The sequence below is a fragment of the Numenius arquata genome, chromosome 2 (genome assembly GCF_964106895.1).
Source record: "Numenius arquata chromosome 2, bNumArq3.hap1.1, whole genome shotgun sequence".
In the NCBI taxonomy this organism is placed as follows: domain Eukaryota; kingdom Metazoa; phylum Chordata; class Aves; order Charadriiformes; family Scolopacidae; genus Numenius; species Numenius arquata.
This window is the reverse complement of record NC_133577.1, coordinates 69,814,991-69,836,651: the sequence shown is the minus strand read 5'-3', so window position 1 is coordinate 69,836,651 and position 21,661 is coordinate 69,814,991. Positions and strand designations below refer to the sequence as shown.

Below are 21,661 nucleotides of genomic sequence, written 5' to 3'. Positions count from 1 at the left end.
AGGATCCTTTAGACACAAAGGATCTATTAAGGCTTATCCTCAGAGATCACAGCAAAGTATTGCACACTATTTGTCTGCTTAAATAGTTAAAAACTGAAATCTCGTTTCCCAGAGATTAGTAATAATATTAAAAAATGCTAAAAACAAATATGGAGGTAACTTCTCCATGTGGATCTACTGGACTACATGACAGTTAATAGCTACAGATAGCAGAGGTCCATATGTGTAGAGATTTAACAACATTATTTTTAAACAACTAGACAGCGCAAGTTCCAAATAATTTTGCCCTTTCTAAAAGCTAAACCGATCGCAAACTTAGACTACCCATGAAATGCACTGTATGACTTCACCGGCACAACAGAGCATCAAAATTCATTGGAAGAGAGCCTTTCCACCATCAGTTTTAAACAGTTGACCTTTGGTCAGGACACCCAGAAATAAATAAGAAAGGGTATAGCAGTGAGACCACCCAACAGAAGACCCTAGTGTGGCTGCTGACATGGAAGAGTCTGGTAGGCCAGTACAATCCCAGCCAGATCTTGTGGATTGTCTAGCTTAGATCAGCAGCTCCATGATGCAGGCGGTTTCAGGACGGGTATTTGGTACTTCACTATTGAGCTCGCACAGGCAGGTCAATCAAGTCTCGCAGAGCTATTTTGAATTAGTCCAAACCTGGAGGATGTAAGAAACAAGTCTCCCAGGATTTTGATTAGTGTTCCAGCTGTCAGGTCCGTACAACAGTCCTTCCAGAGGCAAGCAGAAGTCACTCAGCCAGCATTCGCAGGCGCCGCTCATGCAGAAGCAATTTGATCTCCCTCACTATTAATGGTGAAATGAACAGGATTGTTGAACTCGTCTGTGAAAAGAAGCACATCCAGGACAATTAGCAGAGAGAACCATACATAGCTGCAGCCACCCTGTGCTCCAGTGTCCCTTCAAGGCCTCCCAGAAAGATACAGGCTAACAGAAGCGATGACAAAGTGACACAGCAGATGGAAGGACTGAGCTTGCTCATACAATTTCAGCTGACATGATCTTCTTTTCATAAAGAAGATGAGCTCTTCACCTCCTCAACTGCCTTCCTCACGGCCACCCTGCTGCTTACCAAAGTGGCCTCTTCCCTTGTCAGCACAAATGCAAAGACAATTCCTGGCACTTCCAGCAGGGAAGAATGGGTGAATTGTACAGTATTCACCACTGCAGCAACGCTGAGGAGATCAGGGCCTGAATGGTCTTCTCCCCCAGGGGGCAGGCACCAGTGCAAGGCATCTTCATTTTAGTTTCAAGATCCTCATCACTCCTTCCACCAGACTTCAAGGGCTAACAAACAAGCAGTTTAACCTGTATTTTCAGCTCCCTGAAAATACTAGGAACTACCTATCATGGACAAGAAGGAGGAAAAAGTCCTGCCTTGGAACTCAGTCAGGTGGTATGAGCTTTAGGAAACGCGTACAGGTATTTTAAGGCAAGTATTTTTGTGCCTCTGCCACAATCTCAGTTCCCGTTGGGCAACGTGACTTTAAAGGATCCAAAATGAACCCAGTTGATTTAGACAGCCCGAAGCAAAGGAACACTGTAGACAACTTTGAGAATGGCATCAGAGTTGGCAGCTGCTGCAGAAACAGACTGCGTGTTTAAACCACAAATTTCAGGTTCTCACAAAAACTTTCTATTGCAAGTTGAACTTTGACAAAGAATTTTTGAAAAAGGTGATTTCTTACCATTAGAATAAAGAAATAGAAAACCCACATCCATCCGAGGTTCTCCTGGATCAAAGACACTAGATACTAAAAAAAAAAAGGGGAAAAAAAAATTATTCAAACTGGGAAAATAAGCATGACTTTCAGGCATCGTTCTTTCATTTTCTAGAATTTGTGGGCTGTTAACACTCCATACAGAGCTGATCACAAAACCTTCCAGCTGATCTTTTCCTGTCAGAAGAGATGACTCAGGACAGCATCCTTTCTAAAACCCACAGTCTCAGCAAAGCGGAGATACTATCCTGAAGCTTTACAGTAATTCATAGCAGCAGAAAGAGAGAACAGAACTACAGTTTCAAAGGGTGACAAATTGACTCCGCTGAATACAAGGTTTTTGCACAGAACACTGGGACATAAGTGGATGTAAGTACTCTCAGAAGAACTAAAAGCTCTAGAATGGCTTGTAAGTTACATAGGACGCATTTTCAAGAGCTGTGTGACCACTAACTACTTAACCCTTCATCGTAGGCAAGATACGTGAGATTACAGTCTGTTCTGAACTGTGTCCTAGCTCAACAGGACTACACAGGCTACAAAAGAAAATGTATTCCCTATTAACAGATTTATATTCGGATGCTACACAAGGGCCTCCCTTCTTCTAATATACCCACTACTGGGTTTATGAGCACAAACCAGGATCTGAATTTCTAACATGTTCATTGTGCATTTGCTGTGATTCACACACCCCCAGAATGACATCATGGTTGTCTCTGTTGAAATAAATGCAATGTTAGAATGGGAGGCAGGTGGAATTTTTCAGAACTAAAGACCCAATTTTTATGATGATGCAAGTTTGAATGGTATGTGTGTGGGAAGACAGAAACACTGTAGACAATGCAAGAAGAACATTGAGTGTAGCAGTGCACTTTTAAGACATCCACAAAGCACTTGTGATTTTCCATATTTAAAGGAGATAAGCAGCATCTTTCCTATGAAAAAGACCTTGAATGATTGTATTTATCAGGCAATCAATGGCAAGTACAAACCCAAATCCCCTTCCAGAAAAGAAACTTGTATGTCTTGCCTCCATCCTTGGTATTTTACCAGCTCTATAGGATGCCTGGAATAGAACTGGCTCCAATATTTCTACTAAATCCTCCCCTCCCCAAAGCACCACTCTGTTCTTCCACATAGTTAAAGCTTGTATTTGAGAAGAAAGAATGTCCCCAGTGGGCACACTGTCAGCTTCCTTTTCTGCAACAGTCTAGTCTTCAGACCTCTGGCAGTGTACTGTAAGGACTATCGAAGCAAGTGGTGCTGGATTTACAAAGTGTAAAAGACATCCAGAAATAAAAAGGGGAACCACAAATAAGAGCAAATTTTAAATTACTTTATAAACAATGTAACATCTATAATAGGTATTCTAATTTTACTTGGTAAACTTTTCTGTAAGCAAAGGTTTTGCTATTAGCTTTGAACAAAAAATCCCAAACAAACTTCAAAACATTTTATTTTTACTCTTTGTGAAGTTGACCTTTACTTTCTTTTTGGAGTTTGGGATATGAAAGCCTCTAAAATTCGTCTGAATTATGAGAGCGCCATAACATTAACACTATGAATACTTAGCTTAGCTCTTAATTAAATTGCTTCCACTGGAAGCTTAAGATGCACATGTTCCCTTGGTTGTTTCTTGAATAAATATTTTTTTTAAAAACAACAAAACCCAACCCTCACTTTCTCTCTCTCTCTCCATGCAACTTTGGATTGAGGAATGAACTAATATCTCTAACCACAACAGACTCTTTGCTTCCTTCCTCAGACCTTTATTTTTCTTTGGTAGCCTCACCTGGCCCACCGCAGCACCAATACTGCCAGTTCCATCCACAATTCCCGTGACTGTTGCCAGAGCTTCACTGCTGCCTTTCACCAGATCCTGGCGCCCCAGGTCAGCAGAAATTGCAGAACTGATCATGTTAGAAGGGCCTCCGATGAAAAATCCTGGAAATGCCAAGAAAACAACCTTGGTGCAAAACAAGCATGAGGATAGATTCTCAACAGACTGTCTTCAAACACAGATTTTCTACCATGCAAAACTCCAGAAAAGGCTTAAGTCTAGGGACAGTGGTCACAGACTAATTGTAGTTAGAAGTGTACCCTCACAGCTGAAGCATAGGGCCATGGCACACCTTGCGTACCTGGGGGAAGCACACAGAAATTGCCAACAAACACATTTTCATCTAACATCAAAAAATGAGATAATTAGCTGTGCCACACTCTGCAAGAGGAGTCAGGACACACCAAACTGAATACAGAAAGCTTCTTCTGAACAGCACGCATACACAAACCCTCAACACAAAGCAGATTTAGACACACTTCTACTTTGGAATAGTAGTATACCCCCATGCTACCGCCTCAGTCCCCAGGGATTGGAGAAGGAGGTAGAAGGGGAAAAAATGCAACAGGACAGAGAGTTCTGAAGTAGGAGTGTTTGAAAAGAAAGGCTCTATTCATGCAGGCTAATCTTAATTCCATAACACAGCATAGTATGTCTGGTAGCGCACAAAGCTTGTGATCCCCCACAGTACACAGGGCATCTGGGGTTCTGACAGACAACCACCCTCAAGCTTAAGCTGCAGCTCATGCCTTTGCCAAAAGTACACTTCCTCAGATATCAGATCATCGCTAAGTATTTTGGCATAAACCCGTCCCCATCATACTGAGCCAAGGCAGACCCCTTTAGTTCCAAGCCATTATTCTATACAGTCTATATTCTATACCTCCCTCTCTACGGCAGTTTTCCTACAGCTGTATTCCAAAAATAACGGAAATTGGGCCTCAGCTTTCACTCCTTCTGCAAAACCAGCAGAGATGGCAGCACATCCAAATGCATTACCACTACCTGAGGTGGACGTTACTGATTTTTCTGCAACATATATATATGTCTACTAGCATAACAGAGGCATTTGATAAGATACCTGTAATTGCCATGATCACAGCATTGATAGGCTTGCTGTTTGGAGAACCTGCAAGAGAAAGACCAGACGACTGTAAATAAAACAAATGAACTTGAGAAATCCACTTATTTAGGATCAGAAAGAATCACAGAATGGTAGAGGTTGGAAGAGACCTTCAGAGATCAACTACTCCAACCCCCCTGCCAAAGCAGGTTCACCCAGAGCAAGCTGGACAGGAACACATCCAGCCGGGTTTTGAGTATCTCCAGAGAAGGAGACTCCACAACCTCTCTGGGGCATGCAAACATCCAGTTTGAACTGTCTGTTCAATTAACTACATAGTGACAACAGTAACTTCTATTTGACTAGAGACTCCTACAGAGATTAGTTTTACTGCAAAGGCATTTAGAGACTAAAGACCCAGAAGTTTCCTGACAGCACTTTACAGTAGAAAAGTCACCTTAGCCATTAAAATGTTGTGCCCTATTTTGATACCAGATTTGCTTGGCTCTGGGTTCTAGCCCTTGTTATGCCTCTTTCTGCAACACACAGCTTGCATTTACTCTCTTTGAAAGTCCATTTGAATAGTAAGAGAATCCTCCCTCTGTCTCTCTGGGGACGTTAGACTCAACTCAAACTCTCCCACCATGAAGCACTTGAATCACTCCTTCCACTCATTCTGAAGTTTCCAAAATCTTTTCTAAAATACAGAGATTAGATCTGGAGGTAGTAATCCAGCAACTGCCTAAACAATGTTGCACAATGAAGTAAAAAAAATGCAAAACCTCATATCCTAATCCCTTCTTACAAAGTGTCAAACCAGGACACAAAGCCATGTTTGCGCATCTACAGGTTCTGCATGCCTTTCCAGGAACAGCATCATAACGTGTATGTGCAGCTGGTTTTCCACTGCAGTCCTTCAGTACTTTTTCAGACATTGTTTTCCTTGGTATCTCATTTCCAGGCATCACCCAAATTCTTTACTCACCACTTCTACTTACGGCCCATACATGGTCAAGTTCCCATGTGTAAGACAAGTTGCAGCCCTCTTCACATATACTTAGGCCATTATTACTCATGTGCAACACACTATGCACATAAAAAGGCTTCCTGGTTTGGCTGAGGGAAATTATCATACTGAAGTAACTTGGTATTGTCTGAGCCTTCTGTATCTGGCTGGATGGTAGCACATGCTGAATTAAGCACAAGGCACCTGGACCTCTGGCTGCTCTGCTATCTCTTACAAACTTCAAACTTTGTCAGCAGTAATTTTATATTTGCTTCCAATTCACTTGCAAAAGTAATGAGTTAGCACAAGAGCCTACAAAACTCCACCAAACTCCACCAAACCCAATGCTTGCTCTTTCACGATTATACCTTCTTGACCTCAGTCAGACCATCTGAGTAAGCCACCATGATCCTGAAAGGCACACTTTGCTCTTCATGTCTAGCTCTGGCAGTGATTTCTGTCCACAGATCGCAAAGTGCTCTATAAAAGCCGGTCTGTATTACCACCCCGTTTTGGAGGAAGACACAGAGAAGTGAAATGAAATCCCAGTGAGTTAAAGCACTCTGGTACCACAGGACACCATGCCCAAAGACACAAAACTTAGAAGAGCCTCATAGATGTTTCATAGAAATGAGATCTACCTGCCTCCTTCTACTCAGTTTTCCTGACAGACTCCTTTCAATAACTAATTACCGAGAACTGTATCTATTAGAAAAGAGGCAGAAACTCGTAAATTTCACGACTTACAGAAGCATAAGTGAAGTCTAAGAGCTTCTGCCTCTTTGTAGTGTATATATACTCCAGCACAGATCTGTCCCCGGATCCTCTTTCCTCTTACTATAGGGATGCTCCTGAGATTTTGTGCTCTGCCAGTTGTGGTGTTGATACAATGACAATGCCAAAAATCTCACTGACACTGGGGAAGGATCAGTACTATAACTCACCAGTACAGAGAAATCCAACCACTCAGCTAATTCTTTTCCACCTCATTAACCAGAGAACAGTTTCTTTCTGTGCAGTGCCACGCTTCAGGCAAAATACACCAAAAGGCATCATCCTGATCCAGAAGCAGTTTCAAGACCAAACAACATAATTAGAACAGGCTGTGCTCTGGTTCTCTCTAAGAAGTACCAAAGGAACCTCTTATCACTGGGCAGCAAAAGCATACTCACGGCTGTATCCAAAAAGAGAGCCTACAGCAAAGAGCAGGCTAATTGCTAGCACTGGGGCTCTCTTCTGTAAAACATCAGAAATCAAGCCTTGGATAGTCCCACCTGCAAAAAAAGAAATCACTGTCAAAAAAGAAAGCATTGTCCAATGCTAACACCTTGAACGAAACTCATTTCACTGACTGCAGTGGCCTCTTGCCTTCTCATCAATATGCATTTTGTCCAAAATCCTGAAAACCAAGTCTCCTGCCCTTACTGCCCCAGATTCAGAGAAAACAGTAAACTGAAGTGGCTCAGGTAGAGCACGGAGAACTAATCATACTGCTTTCCCAGGAATTACTACTTTTTTTCTGGCATACAACTAGCCAGTGCTCCTGCTTTCCTTTTCCTTCCCCTATAGGACCATCACAGCTCTAAGATCACCACAACTCTGGATGCAAGCAAGCTTAACATTGTGGCTGCACAGAAAGTGCAGGAAAAGACAGTTCTTCTCCACGGGGAAAGCATTAGCACACAGGGGCCTCACACCCCCTGCTGTCTCACCTACTTACAGTAGGTGCAACTAATTGCTACAAATGCCAATAGCTGATAAAAATCACCTTATGTATCATTGCTAGCTCTGTAGGAACTGCTCTGCTGGCAAAAACCAGAATGTTGAGAAAGCCTAACATAGAAAAGGCCACAGAGGCAAAAAAACCTGACCCTGAACAGACCAATACAAGGATGTCTATTCTAGGAAAGCTAACTGGACAAGGTAATAAAGCAAGAAACTGAGCACAGGAGAGTGGAAGTCTAAACACATATACAATATGTTCTTTATTCTGGAGGAACAGGGTCAGATTTTTCAGCCAGCAGAAACAACTGCAATTACATTTTATTTCTGAACGTAATGCAGTTCTGCTTTGCTGAGATCTGCGCTGAGTCTGTTCTTAAAAATACAGGACAAAAGGGACAGTACCAAACCCAGATCTAAACTCTCCCTCAAAGGTACCTGTTAGAAAAGAAGAAGCAAGCAGCAGGGATACCATTTTGTACACAGCACTTTTCAAGAAGTCCTGCTGAGTAAAGAAAAATGCCCACTGCGGGTAATGTCCAAGAATACGATAGTGCCCTTTAAACTATATGCAAACTCTTCAGGGGGCTCATTTACTCTGTGTTTTAGGAAAAAAAAAAACCAAAAAAACCACACAGCCAAGCAGCCACATACATAACTAGACTTTTCATATATTCAGTAAACACCTAGATGCCACTGAACATGACTGCTCTGAACCACATTCGCGATCTTTCATTTTCAAATCCTAGCAGGGCAACTGCAGGAAGATGTCACTCACTTGTTCACTCACCTATGATTCCTCCCACATCATACCAGATTGAGAGCTGGTCAGCTTCGGCTTCTTTCCATCCAAAGTTGTTGCTGAGGTAGAAGGGCAGCCAGAAGAAGAAGGAGTAATTCACCAGTTTCAAGCAGGCATAGGCCAAAGAATACTGGAATAAAGAGAGGGCCAGCAAGCAGTTAGCACTTGAGAAATGCAAACAGCATTTCTGCTCCTTCCCATAAAGCTCTGGATCCAGCTAAAGCTTTCAGGTGGAAGCGGTTCTGCATTTCAAATAAGAAGGCAGCATTATGAAAGCTTAATGCTGAACATCAAAGGGAACCCAGGAATACAAAAATCACTGTCAAGAAGGCTATTTTCTTTTCACTGAATGCAACGGGTTAAAACACTTTCAGTGTAGTCTTGAGAGGAAATGACACCAGGCTTCAAAAAATGAAGGAAATTTAATTCAACTTCTTAAGAGAAGGGAGCCAACCATGTGACATGAAACAAGCTTGAGATTTAGTCATCTGTGCATCATGCTGAGAAAAGTTATATGAAGTAGTTCCTCTGTGCTATCTTTTGCTGCTCAGAAGGCTCATCTGCTTACAGCACCAGAAGAGAAAGCTTTGGTCATAATCCCCAGGCACGTATCCCAGGACACAAGATGAAAGGTTTGGCCAAAGCTAAGCACATGCTTCCAAACCCAACAGCTGAGACAACCTCCTGCTTTTGGCTGCTGAGCTCAAGTTCTCCTCAGCTAGCAGCAGGAGATCTCCCTCTTTAGAGCTTTCACGGGTGTGACAAAGATTTGTTCCCTGGGATTGCTGGCCGAGCATGCAGAGGGACGAGGCACACTGTTTCAGTAAGGCCTCCACATAAACACTGACATGGCAGTTAAAGGAATTCATATTTGAAGAGGTAAACAAGGATGAACGCAGAAAAAACAACCTGCTAGAATCATAGTTTTTGAGGCTATGTATATCTGTATGTACACACTTGTCTTTGAATTTCAAAAAGCAGATCTTTTTATATATTAAACTTCATTTCTTCTGAATTTGTTATTTTAATAAATACATCCTTTTTAGCTGTATTATTAATGCTTTTTCACTCTTAGAGGACACAAGGTATTCTCCATCGTATATGCAAGACACGGGGATGTTTGGTAGAATTCTTCTGCCTTTGCCCAAGAAAAGTGCACTGTACGAAGCTCTGCACTATATTTATTGCAACATCCTTAGAAACAGTCTACCAGATTGCCTGAGTGATTAAACATTGAATTTCCAGAGGCTCAGGGGAAAGCTGTCTGTACTAAAACTCTTCCACCATATCACTCAACAGGAGAAGAGAGGAACTACAGGAAAAATATGTCAAAAAAGTCATTATAGAATCTTAGAATCACAGAATTGTCTAGGTTGGAAGGGACCCTTCAGATCACCAAGTCCAACCATCGACCTAACACTGACAAACATTAAAACATGTCCCCCAGCACCTCATCTACCCATCTTTTAAATACCGCCAGGGATGACAATTCCACCACTTCCCTGGGCAGCCTGTTCCAGTGCTTGATAACCTTTTTGCTGAAGAAATTTTTCCTAATATCTAACCTAAACCTTCCCTGGCGCAACCTGAGGCCACTTCCTCTTCTCTTAAGGCTTTGGAGGTTCTCTCAGTATTTGGTCTCTCACATAATGTCCTGGTTTGGGTGGGCACCGATCTGACAATCAGATAAAACTCATAGACTCAGAGGTGTTTGTGTGGCAGGGTTAATACACAGAACATGTCCTCAAAATCCCAAGTACAGAAACAACAACATCAGTTCCATAGTACCTCCTTATATTCTGGCCAATGAAAAGTCACACATCAACTGAGGCAGCCACCACCACTAAGAAATTTTGCCTACAGGTTCTTTGTACATCAGTCCATTCTTAGCACCAACAAAACCAACCCATAGTATATACAGCATTTAGCCATATTAGGAAAGAACTCGAGATGGGTATGTTTTCTTTTGCCATCCCTCAACCACAGTCTTAACAACAGAAATGTGGCTGTCCAGCACCCTACATTGACAATCCACCCATCCCTTCTAGATTTTGTGCTGCCTTAATCACAGCCACAAACTTCTTTACTCAGTAAGAGTACCTGACAATACTGCCCATTCAGAAGCTCTGCTTCATGATCAAATCCAGACAGTTCACCCTGTCTTATTGAGCCAGCCACCCTGCCCCTTTTCTTGTACTGGTTCTAATATTACGGGGCCACACAGCCCACTGATACAGAACGGTAACACTGTTTTTTAATGGCAGGTTAATTTTTCAGCTGAAACAAGTCCATGAATTGGGCAATGCTGCTGATGCAGAAGTACAAGTTCTCTCGCAAGGGACAGGACAAGGATATGTGGAAACTACATCACCAGGCCTTGTTTCTAGTTGTTTATAAAAACAAACACCTACTTTGCCACACATTACATCATGCTGATTAAGGCTTTTCAGGCCAGTTTTCTGCTTTAAGGCAACTAATAAAAAAACCAAACCCCCAATGTCAGCGCTAGGGAGTTCTCTGTGATGCTCAGCTAGCAGTGAGAATCCCATTCCTCATGGCAACATAGCAAGAAAGCATCCTACAGCCACCTTTGCTCATGGCCTCCCTTCTAAATTCAGCAGCAAAAAGGACAGGATCTCTGCTGCCCTAAGTCTCCTCATTTCATACACTAAACGAAGCAGGAGTCCGATGGGAAGAGCAACACGCAACCACACACCCGGACAGCATTATAATCCATGCACACAAGGATAACAGTCCCAACCCCAAGGTTTTGACAGCATAGGAAGTCAGATGTCAACAACTACAACACATGGTCAACATAACAATGATGTCAACAAATGCTGACAACACAAAACAGTCAGCTTTATGTTTAATAACAAGAATCTGTGTCCTCACCAGTACTACACCCGGAAGGCAACAAGCCTGGAAAAAGCCAATGGCCTTTGGCTGGTTATCAGTGTCAGTTGCTTGAATAGAGTAATTCCGGTCATCATCATCTGCATCATCATCGCCCATTAAAGGTCTGTTGGCATCTTCCTCCACACTGTTGTCTTCATCTGCTCCAAGCTCAGGGAGGCCTAAGTTTTATAAGGGATATACAACAGGAAAAACGGACCACAGCCTGTTCACCCTCTCCCCACTCTAAAGCTATGCTCGCTTCTTTTAAGCAATTCTCCCTTCTGGCAATTCCCTTGCTCTCCCATACCTCCATCCTCCTTTGGCTTAGAAACTCTTCTAGATGGTGTTCTGCAGTGTCGCCAGTTTCTACCCTTTGTCTTCTAGCGCTCTTGAAAGTATTCTGTCTGATCCTGGCGTCGCCTTTGTCTGTTCTGAGTGTCTGGCCATTAGTTGGAAGACACAACAAATTAGTGCATTTCCCCCTTCTTTAGTGGTTGGGATCCTTAGACCTGGCTCCTGAGTATAGCTTCCCTTGAGCGTGGAGGCTGAGTGTACCAGCAACTGCTCAGACAGCTGCTGCCTGTTAACACCTCCACTGAAACAGAAACCCTAGAACTGCACTGCGCTTTCTGGGCTGCTGAGTGCTCTTATGAGCACTCTTTATGGTAGCTTTAGTGCTACCAACTTTATAGCCTTTGCAGGCACCTGGGAAGCCTCCTCCATGGCCCTGTCAAAGCCCAAAAGTTCTTTTGTTTTTCCATTACACTTTGCCTTGCCTACCATCTTCTCAGAGAAGGACCGTATCCAAACTGAGAGCTATTTAACTGGCTGCAGGAGTAGACCCGCAGACGAAAAGTACTTTCCCTTCCCACTGCATAGTTAAGGCTTGCCATAGTTTTCTCCTACAATAGCCATTTATCAGTTTGCCTACTGTTTCTTTAACAGTAGGTGAAGAAAAACTGACAATTAGGCACATCCTAATGGAGATGATAGAGCCAGGGTGCTTTATTTTGCTTTTTAAAATATCCAGACCCTATACATATGATGCACAATGGCATTTACTGTGATCTTGGCAAGTAAAGCATTTGCTCCATAAAGTACACTGAAGTGCAATACCATTTTATAAAAGCCCTGAGGACAAGTGCTGTCAGAACGAGCAGTACTTTTAGTACTATGTGAAAAGCTGCAGATCTGCTTTCTGTGAAAGGACTGAAATACTACAGGCGTCTTCTACTTACCCACTTCCTTCGGTGACGTCAGTAGCCCAAAGAAGACAATGACTCCTCCAGCAAACTGTACTGAGGCAGTCACCAAGAAAGCATACTGAAGATAAATAAATAAAAATCATATTTTTTTAAACACTTTCAGTCACATGGACTTCCCTGACTAACAAGGGTTTCTTTACATTCCAACCTTGTCAGAGAGTAAACGCATCTACAGCAACCCAGACTACATCCATAAAACTTGGAAACAAGTGATCTCTGCATCTCCTGAACAGACATGGTTCCATCTAGACTGAAAGACCACATTGAAACAGCTGTTTTAGTGAGGAAGGAGCTCACTCAACACAACCACAGATTCAGATATATTGGAAAGGACTGCTCAAAGAAGGGTCAAACACCAAATTCAGACCAGGTTGCTAAGAGCTTTGTTCTACCAGGTCTTGAAATTCTCCAAAGATAGATCCTCCAGGCTCTGGCCCCTTGTTCCAATGCTTAACTAACTTAATAGGGAAATAGTTTTCCAAACATTCAGTTGGAATTGTCCCTGCTTCACTTTATACCCACTGCTTTTTAGCTGTCTCACCATGCAACCAAGGGAAGAGTCTAGCTCTGATTTCTCAGCAATCTTCTCACAGGCTTTGGAAGGCTGCTATTTAGTACCCTAAGCCTCCTCATCTGCAGAGTGACAAGCTCAGCCCTGTTAGCCTGCCCTCGTAGATCACACTGCAAAATGTGCTGGTTCACTTACATTCCCTGTATTTAGTTGCCTGCTTGCTGCGTTACAGCAACGTAGTGTGTGCCTGGCTCTTCCCAGTTACAGAAGCTATGCCTCCATGCCTGCCAGAACCTCACCGCTATTCAGCAGCGATGACTTCAGTTAACTAAGAAGCTGTGACGGATGACTCTGAAGATCACTTTAAGCCACTGAAATCAGAAGAGAGTATACTATGACACTAGGGCTCTTCAATAACATCAGTCCCATTTACAGAGAAGTCTCAGGCTCACTTCTCCCAACTTGGCAGGGTCAGGAACAGAATACCCTTTCTATTTTGCCTACTGCTTGCTACCACAGAATTCAGGACGATGAAACTGGACACTCTGAGCCTGTTATCTCTCAGAGACAGGATAAGAAACTAGTCTCCCATAACCCAAGCAGACATGCAGTCACAGCTAGAAGCCAGACAGCAATACCTACCTCATAGCCGTATCTGAGAACACAGGAGGCAAGGAACGCCCCGAGGATATTTCCCACAGAAGCACAGGCACTCCAGAGTCCAAACACAAAACCTCTCCTGCAGAACAGGAAGAAAATTTGAAAAAGGCAATGCGGGGAGAGGTGACAGTAGGAACAAGGCAAAGACACAACATTTGAGTGAACTTTAACTTAATAAAGTTACAGCATTCTTCCAGTCCACTTGAAAGGTCACTTAAAACACAAAGTAACTTGGGGGTACCAAATAGATAAGCGAGGAATGTTCTATTCTGAAACACCTGTGTTACAGCAGAGGTGAGCTGACAACAACAGGGTTACAAACTATGTCCAGAGCTCATCAAGCAATACCACAAAGCGGCAGAGTTGAACCTACAATGAGTCAGTTTCCATCCAGTTTCTCCAGTGGTTAGTAAAGAGAAACAAGTTTTCCAGTGGCATGAAAAGTCAAGTTCAGCCACTTTGCCCTAGGAGACTTCTGAAGTTTGAACCTGTGCCTTTAACACCTGCAACTGTGTTCACACCAAGCTGTTCTGCGGCTCCAGAAAAAAAAACAAAATGAGCGAGAATAGTAACAAGTAAGGCATATTTCATCCCATATAACTTTAATTCTGACCTAACAGTTGGCCTTTTTGGTTTAAGACTTTCAGCTCAATCTGCTACTCAGCGGGTCAGATAAATGAGTCACTAAAGAAAACTCAACTTACCCAGCTTTTCCAAACCAATTGCCCATGACTGCAACCACACAGGGCCAACCAGTGGACTGCAGCAAGCCATTCACAACCCAGAGACAGCAGTAGAACCACTTGTTGTAGAAATGTAACCATTCTGTGAGTGTGCCAAAAAAGAATACCTAGAGAGAAGGGAGGGGGAAAAAAAAAAAAAAAAAAAAAAACCACAAAACAACAGAGAGGAAACCCTGAGGCTACTGCTGAAAGCCAGACAGGAACAGGGTCCTAAAAAAGAAATAACATTTCAGGGAGAAGGCTCCCCACAGGGGCCAGCCAGAGGCAAGACTGGCATTGTTTATGAAAAAGCTCAGAGCTAATAGCACCCTCTGCTGAGCCATTACAGCACTGACTCCAGACACCAAACAGCTCCAGAGACAAATGTGCTGTCATGGCATTTCCACTCCAAAAGACTTTTATCTTTGTAAACAGCACAGTTGTAACAGGAGAGGAAAAGAAAGAGACAAATGCTTTCAGTAACAACGCTAAAAATACAGTAGCCTCTTGATCTGCTATTGTACTGACATCCCAAATCCACAAGACTGTCCAAACACAAAACCCTCAGCAGTCATTTATCTTAGCAAAATTTAACATAAATACTACAGCCAGGTCTCAAATTACTAAGAGCCCTAACCCAAACTAGCCAAAATAAACACAATTTGTGGCACACTGTGCTTGATACATGTTTGTGGTCATGTGTTTGCAGAACGCAATAGGCTATAATGGGGTTTGTAGCCACTGGGTAAATCAAAAGCACTCCACACATTTTACCACTACTTTAATAACCAAAAAACCACAATGAGATAAAACTGATTCACACTTATCTGCAGTGGCTTGAACCTGAAGAACCCTTTTGTTTTAAGCAGACATTCTTTTTTTGACAGATGCCCTCCCAGCAATTACAAAATAAGTAAATGAATGCTTAGTATTGTTAGCATGTCATTTAAAGAAGACAGCAAAGGTTGCGTTTGGAAGCAAAAGCCTTGACGACAACATATGTGGGCTGGGAGAACAGTTATAATACAAAATAGTCCCAAAAGGTCCAAATACGCCAATCTTGTACAAAGGCTGTTCATCAAGTCTCTAGACAGTGCCTCAAACTTTGGAATTTCCTTCTGACACAGTATCCATAAATAGATATTTCAGGAAGAGGTGAGTCATCTAGTGTAGCTCTATGCTTTAGACAATGCAGTAAGTGCATCCAGGACAAAGTTCTACACACAGACTTTGAGACCACTGAGGTGCAGCTCAAAGGCAGATTCACACAGAAACAAAGCCTCTTCTCCCCTAAAGCAAAACCCTACCTAGAAACCCTAAGAGAGATTTCAAAATCACACCAGTATGTTCTGACTTACCACCAGAGCAGAGGAACACATGCCAAAAGACAAAACCCAACGTAAATTCAGGCGATCCCCAACTATGCCACTGACAAAGAGACCCTAAGAACAAAACACAGCATTAAATAAAGCTACAAGATTTGCATCTGTTATTTGCAAGAATTAAAATGAGGTAGAAGGGTCAAGCTGATCCAAATGTTGTTGTTACACAGTTTGATTCTAACCACTTCTTCCACCACTAAAGAAACCATGCTCATAGTTGTTCATTACATTTCTTATTTTTAAAAAATTCAGCTGAGAACTCTTGGAGAGATAGAGCTAGCCCTCCCACCCCCTGGTGACAGGCACGTGAGAAGTTCTGAAGTGACAGTATTTCTCTTTCATTTGTTAACAAGCATCTTCACATGGGTGACAGGCATGGGGAGAACTAATAGAAATCGAAGGAAAAAAATCTGCTCCTGAACTAAGCTTTTTTTACTGCATTAGTGCTAGGCAAGTCCAAGAAGAAGATCCTGTTCATCCCCTCTAAACATGGGTGTGGTCATCCCAATAAGATTCAACCAAAGCTCAGCAGCTTTGAGTTAGTTTTACTCACCACAGCATAGGAAAATAAAAAGATAGTGTCCAGTGTCCCCAAGAAGAGAGTTGCTTCTTCTGCATTTGGAAATAAATGACTACTGTTCCAGAGCTACAGAGAGAAAATTTTAACAGGTAAACAGCGAAAGGCACAGCTCATTCTACTCTTTTTCAATGGAAATACCAGCTCCAGAGCAGAATAGCATCTGGCCCCAGCAACATCCCATTCCTCCAACGCTTTAATTATCAAATCAAGAACAATTCCGACATTGTTTACTGCAGAAAATGTTTGCTGCCGCTTTGTTTCACTTCTACAGGGCAAGCTAGCAAACCAGAAGTGAGAAATGCTCATTCCACCTGGATTGAGGCAAATGACTGGCAAAACAAACCCTACTTCTTAAAAGCGTGCAACTCTTAAGACAGCTTCTTTCACAGAAACACTGATGAGCATCTTAATGAATAATACAATAAAGGCATATTCTGTTTTATTTGTAGTGTCTCATCTGAACTTATCTTGCTGTCTTCACTAAATGAATAATTCTCTTAAAGTATTTGTGGCAGCAACCATAATAGGAAATGACAGACCACAAACGGAAAAGAAAGAACAGAAGAGCAACAAGGGGAGGAAATAGACTGGTTGGAAACTATTTACAGTGAGCTCCAGTTACTAATGTTACTTTTTTGTGTTTACCCTGAGTTTCATTACATTTTCAGTAAGATCAAAAAAAAGGGGGAAAAAAACCTCAATTGTCTCTAAACTAAGATTAGTGACATTAGCTGAAAAGAGAAAGCTTTTAGGATGACTTGAAGAATGAATAAAGTTAATCAAGACAAAGTTTTCTTCCCTCCCCACCATGCCCCCATTAGAAAAACAGATAAACCCAATCCAAACCTGACCTATGGATGTGTCTAACTCAAATATCAGAAGTTTTAGTTTGATTCTACCCCTCCAGGGGAACACTCTGTACTGACAGCATTAATTACACATCCACTTAGTTTAAGAGATGTAACATTGGTAAGGCCTATTGACACAGCTTCTGCTTAAGTCTCATGTCCAAGAAAACTAACAGATCTCTTGAAAAATACTTTGTGCCACTTGAGGCCACCAATAGCTACTTACACCAGTAGATTTCAACTTTTAACCAGAGATCCCTGGAGGTCCCCTAGCTATTAAGAGTCTTAGAAGGATAAGCAAATCAAATCTTTTGTCATTAGGCTTAAATTCATTAAACAACGTCCACAGGACTCACAAACCTTTAAAGGCTGAAAAGTACAGATCTAAGTCATCCTTCTAATAAAATCATACTACAGCCTACTCACAAAATAATTGCAAAATATTTTGTTGTACTTTAAAAAATATTTTAAGTATAAAATTGTAGTTACAAAGACATAGCACGTGACTTCTCTGTTCATGTCCTTAATCTGTCCTATCAATTTCCCAAAATGCACTTTACTCTTAACTGATGTAACCTAAACTGATACCAAAAGGATGATTTTGACAATTTTTCTTGATCACCTCAACAGCCAGCATAAATTAAATCATCTATATTTAAAAAAAAAAAAAAAAAAAAATCAAAACAGCTTCCGAAATATAATAGTTGTCTGAATGTCAGTTAAGGAACTAAATATAAACACAGTTTAGTTCATTGTAGCATCTCTGAGACACCACTCCTTTTTTTTGCCATACTATAAAATCCTGAATACGTTACAGGCTCAATTTACTGTTTTGACTTATCACAAAAAGTCAGCATTTATCATTCCTCAGTCAAACATTCAAATAACTGATGATTCCTAATGCAGACAACAACCAGACAAGTGACTTGGAACTCTCTGCTCTAATAGATGTCATGGCCTGCAACCAAGCTATTAATGTAAGGTTTCTTCCACTTCTCAAAAGCATCGGGACAAGGTACTGCTAAAAACAAGGATGCCCCTTAAAAGAACTATGGGTAGGAGCCAGCAGGTAGTCCTGGCATTGCCATTTGTGAGGGCAAGCAGTATACAACTTCCTTTTCTTCAAGCAAACACTGCCAAAACTCCTACAGCTTTCACTGAAGCTAGGATTTTACAACCAAGAGGGACCGGATGTTCAGCACTTTTGGAAATCAGACCTTTTAGATGCAAGATAAAAATGTCATTCTTCAGTATCAATTTAGGGTAAGCTGGTAGCACGTTCAGATAGCTTTCTTCTCTCCTACTTTGGCTACCCTTTTAACAGGGTAGCAGCAGCAGGACTGCCACAGAGAAAGACACAGCCAGGGTTTTACAGGGATCTCTGTAACCTCATTAACCGCTCTGATTTATTGCCTCTGATACCTCAGAGGTAGGTTCCCTCTTTCCTCCTCCTCCCCCACCTCCATGCTGCTGGCTACTAGAAAGAATCTGCTGGGATCCCAGTTTCCATTAGAATACTGTAACTTCTTGAGAAGTTTCTCTCTGAGGACCACTAGGAAAGATTTCACCATCACCTGATGAGCCAGAAAACTACAATTCAGACACCTGAAGCTCCAACTCACATTCTGAGACGTGTCCCTGACAGAGACTTAAAGGGGCCTCTTCAGCACCACAAGCTCAGCATACTGGAAGCTACCCATTGCACTTGCCTACCCTTTGGGTCCTTACCTCATATGGCCGGAGCTCAGGAGCTGTGCTGTTCAGGCAGGAGGGAGTCCACTGGCTGGAAATGCTGACTTTGACATTACTGAATGTCTTTCTGGAAGCATGGAGCAGGGAATAACTGCCAGAAAACACAGAAGGACAGGTTTTCTAAATCTTCTCCAGAGGTCAAGTGGGAAAGGGTGGGACTCAAGATAGATGCATGCTGTCTAAGCAGGCAGCATAGCAGAAGACTGACAGTTTTGGACATAGTAGGCAGCAGTGAGAACCCCCAAATTATGGGCAGACACACTGATTTTAGAAGGGAGGTGTGAAATAGGGTCCCAACTGGAAAAGCTCTCCTCTTTTATTTTCAAAAGTGACTGTGCAACAGCAATTACATATCAATAAAGAGAAAAGAGAAGATGCACTCATGTGGCTAACCACCATTACAAGTGCTCTTCCAGATCAGGTATCAGTGGCAGTATTGCTGTGAAGACCAAAGGATGTTAGCAAGGCAAAGTTTGAAAGGAGAGCCAGGATGGTATTCCAGCTGTTGTCAGCTGGTGTAACAGACAAGATTTCAACAAACAAATCTTGCAGACCTTCAGATCTGAAGCGGTGACCTTTCTGTTCCAGAGTCTGTCCACCCTCTGTAAACAGCACTTTTGGAAGAGAATAGGACCCCAGAAGCAATGCCAGCATGTTCCATCAGTCAGAACAGGTATTAAATGAGTTCTGAGCATTAGGGTTTGCTTCCTTCCTCATTTCAGCTAGCTCCTCCCCACACCCACCCACACTCAACCTTCTGCAACAGGCTGCTGCAGGCTTGGCACAGTCAGCCTCACCTTCGGTGCAAGCCCTGTTTGTGGCTGGATTCCCCAGGGGCATAGCACACTCAGCTCCACGGATGCATGAGTCCCAGACCGGTTGGTACGACTAGCTTCAAAGTTTGTTTTCAAGGCTCACAGCCAAAGGTTAAGCCTGTTTTCCTACCTTCATTCTCCTTCTTTGGACATGCCCGCACCCCCCTAAATTCAGCAAGATGAACCCCTCTCTGTGCAGAGATACCCTCAACCTACCTGAAGAAGGTCAGCAGGAACACAACAATATGATGGTGGGTGCAATGGGACATAAGGCCTCTGTTCGCAGGCTGCCTCCGTAAGCTTCCAGGCAAAGCCATCCTCCTGGCCACCCTACCTCTACTCCTGCCCTTGGCCACAAAGGCTGGATGGTGCTTAGGTCATTTTTCTTCTCACTTGAACAGAAGAAGGTGGAAAGGGAGGAGAAAACAAAACATATTTGAATTGAAACACATGTATAAAACGCACCTGTTCCCCAAACAGCTGGAATTCAGCAGGAACAACTCTATCCCATTCCTTCCCAATTTGTTTTACATCACTACCCATCTCATCACCTGTATGTTCCTTGACACCTTCTATGCCCAGAAATGTCTTTTTACTCTCATTCTCCCAGTACCTTTGTGGTTATCCCTCCAACCCACTTCTTTTTTGTTCCCCTCCTAGCAGATGCCTCTTCAGTGTCCATCACCAAAGGCATTTGCCCAGGATGTACCAACTTCCAGCATTCTCATGTTAAAGACCATCCTGCACCTTTTACATACCCAGTGCACTACAGAGTGGTCATAAATAAAATAACTTTCCACTGCAACTTGGCTGGCCATGCACTGGTGGTTAACTCAAGAGAGCAGTATTTGGCTACTGGTGGGGAATGGTTTTGGATCTCACTGCCTCCTCTGCAAGATGTTGTTGAAATAATATACCCAAGAGTGGACTTACAAAGCTGGAAAAGGAAAGTAACTGTGAGGACAGTGCTGAAATCCAACAGCCAGACTCCCTCCCTATTCATCCTCAAGCCCTACATTATAGCTCCATCTGTCACTAACTCATTAGTACAGCATGTGGCAAGTCATACTTTCCTGTCCCTACCTGTAGGGCATGGATGACATCTGCCTAAACTTCTAGATACCAGATATTACCAGTACTGAGGAAAGGCTATGACAGACACCCAGTTTCTTAGTGCTGGCTCATGCCACACTACTCCACTGCCTCACCTGCGTTGGTGCGGTTGAGGGGCCATTTTGCAAACCAAATCTGGGAAACAACCAAATCTGGGAAACAACACTGCTGGGCAGTGAGGTGGTGAATCTCTCTCCACGCTTCCCTTCTGTTTTCTTGGCAGAGATATTTTTTAGCCAGATTTCCCTGCCACAGCTCACAAAGCAGCTACACAAACATTTGCGTCTGTGCAACAGAAGGCACAGTGCAGAGAAAGATACGCTGCATCTTCCAAAGGCTGAACGTGATTCTGTTCATGCTATCTGGCTTAAGACAGCTACACAAATCAGTTGGTGGGAACTGCATTTTCAGACATTCAACCTCACACATTTTGAATGCTGAGGTAAAATAACCCACCATCCCTGCTCCCCCAAAGAATCAGAGCATCAGAGCTGAAATGAGAGGGAACATAATGCTTTTGTGTTCTTTTGTATCCATGAGTGCTTTTCATAATGATTTGCAAATCTGACAGAAGATTTTTCAAGTTCAGCTTCATAACTTCACTTGGAGGAATTAGAAGTCATTGCCCAGACTCTCTCTTATCCAAATTTCTGCTGCTGAAAAGCCTATATTTCACAGAGATTTCTGCTTCCTACTAATAACTTTTAAAGGTTTCATCAAGACAACTTTCATTGTAAGAATTATTCCTTTCCTGTTCTCTCAGTGATGATGCATACCTAACCAACAAACAGATGCCAGCTACTATCGGATACATTAACCATTACAGAAACTGAGGCCACAACTGACCTGCAAAACACAGTATGGCATGGAGATCTTCTGAGTAATAGGGACCCAGCTATTACGCCTTTGAGACACTGGAGTCATGTTT

The 21,661-nt window shown here is 42.5% G+C and overlaps 1 protein-coding gene across 1 annotated transcript; it reads right to left on the bottom strand.

The window, feature by feature from the left end:
- Window positions 1–763: 763 nt before the first annotated feature.
- SLC37A3 (solute carrier family 37 member 3) lies at window positions 764–19,937 on the bottom strand. The gene is made up of 14 exons (XM_074168573.1): window positions 19,837–19,937; window positions 18,782–18,896; window positions 16,179–16,271; window positions 15,602–15,685; window positions 14,226–14,371; window positions 13,504–13,600; window positions 12,324–12,408; window positions 11,083–11,264; window positions 8,176–8,317; window positions 6,836–6,937; window positions 4,676–4,723; window positions 3,547–3,698; window positions 1,722–1,787; window positions 764–856 (listed from the first exon to the last, which is right to left on the bottom strand). Exons 1-14 carry the CDS (start codon window positions 19,935–19,937, stop codon window positions 764–766), a joined length of 1,506 nt encoding a protein of 501 aa, XP_074024674.1.
- Between the last annotated feature and the right edge of the window lie 1,724 nt (window positions 19,938–21,661).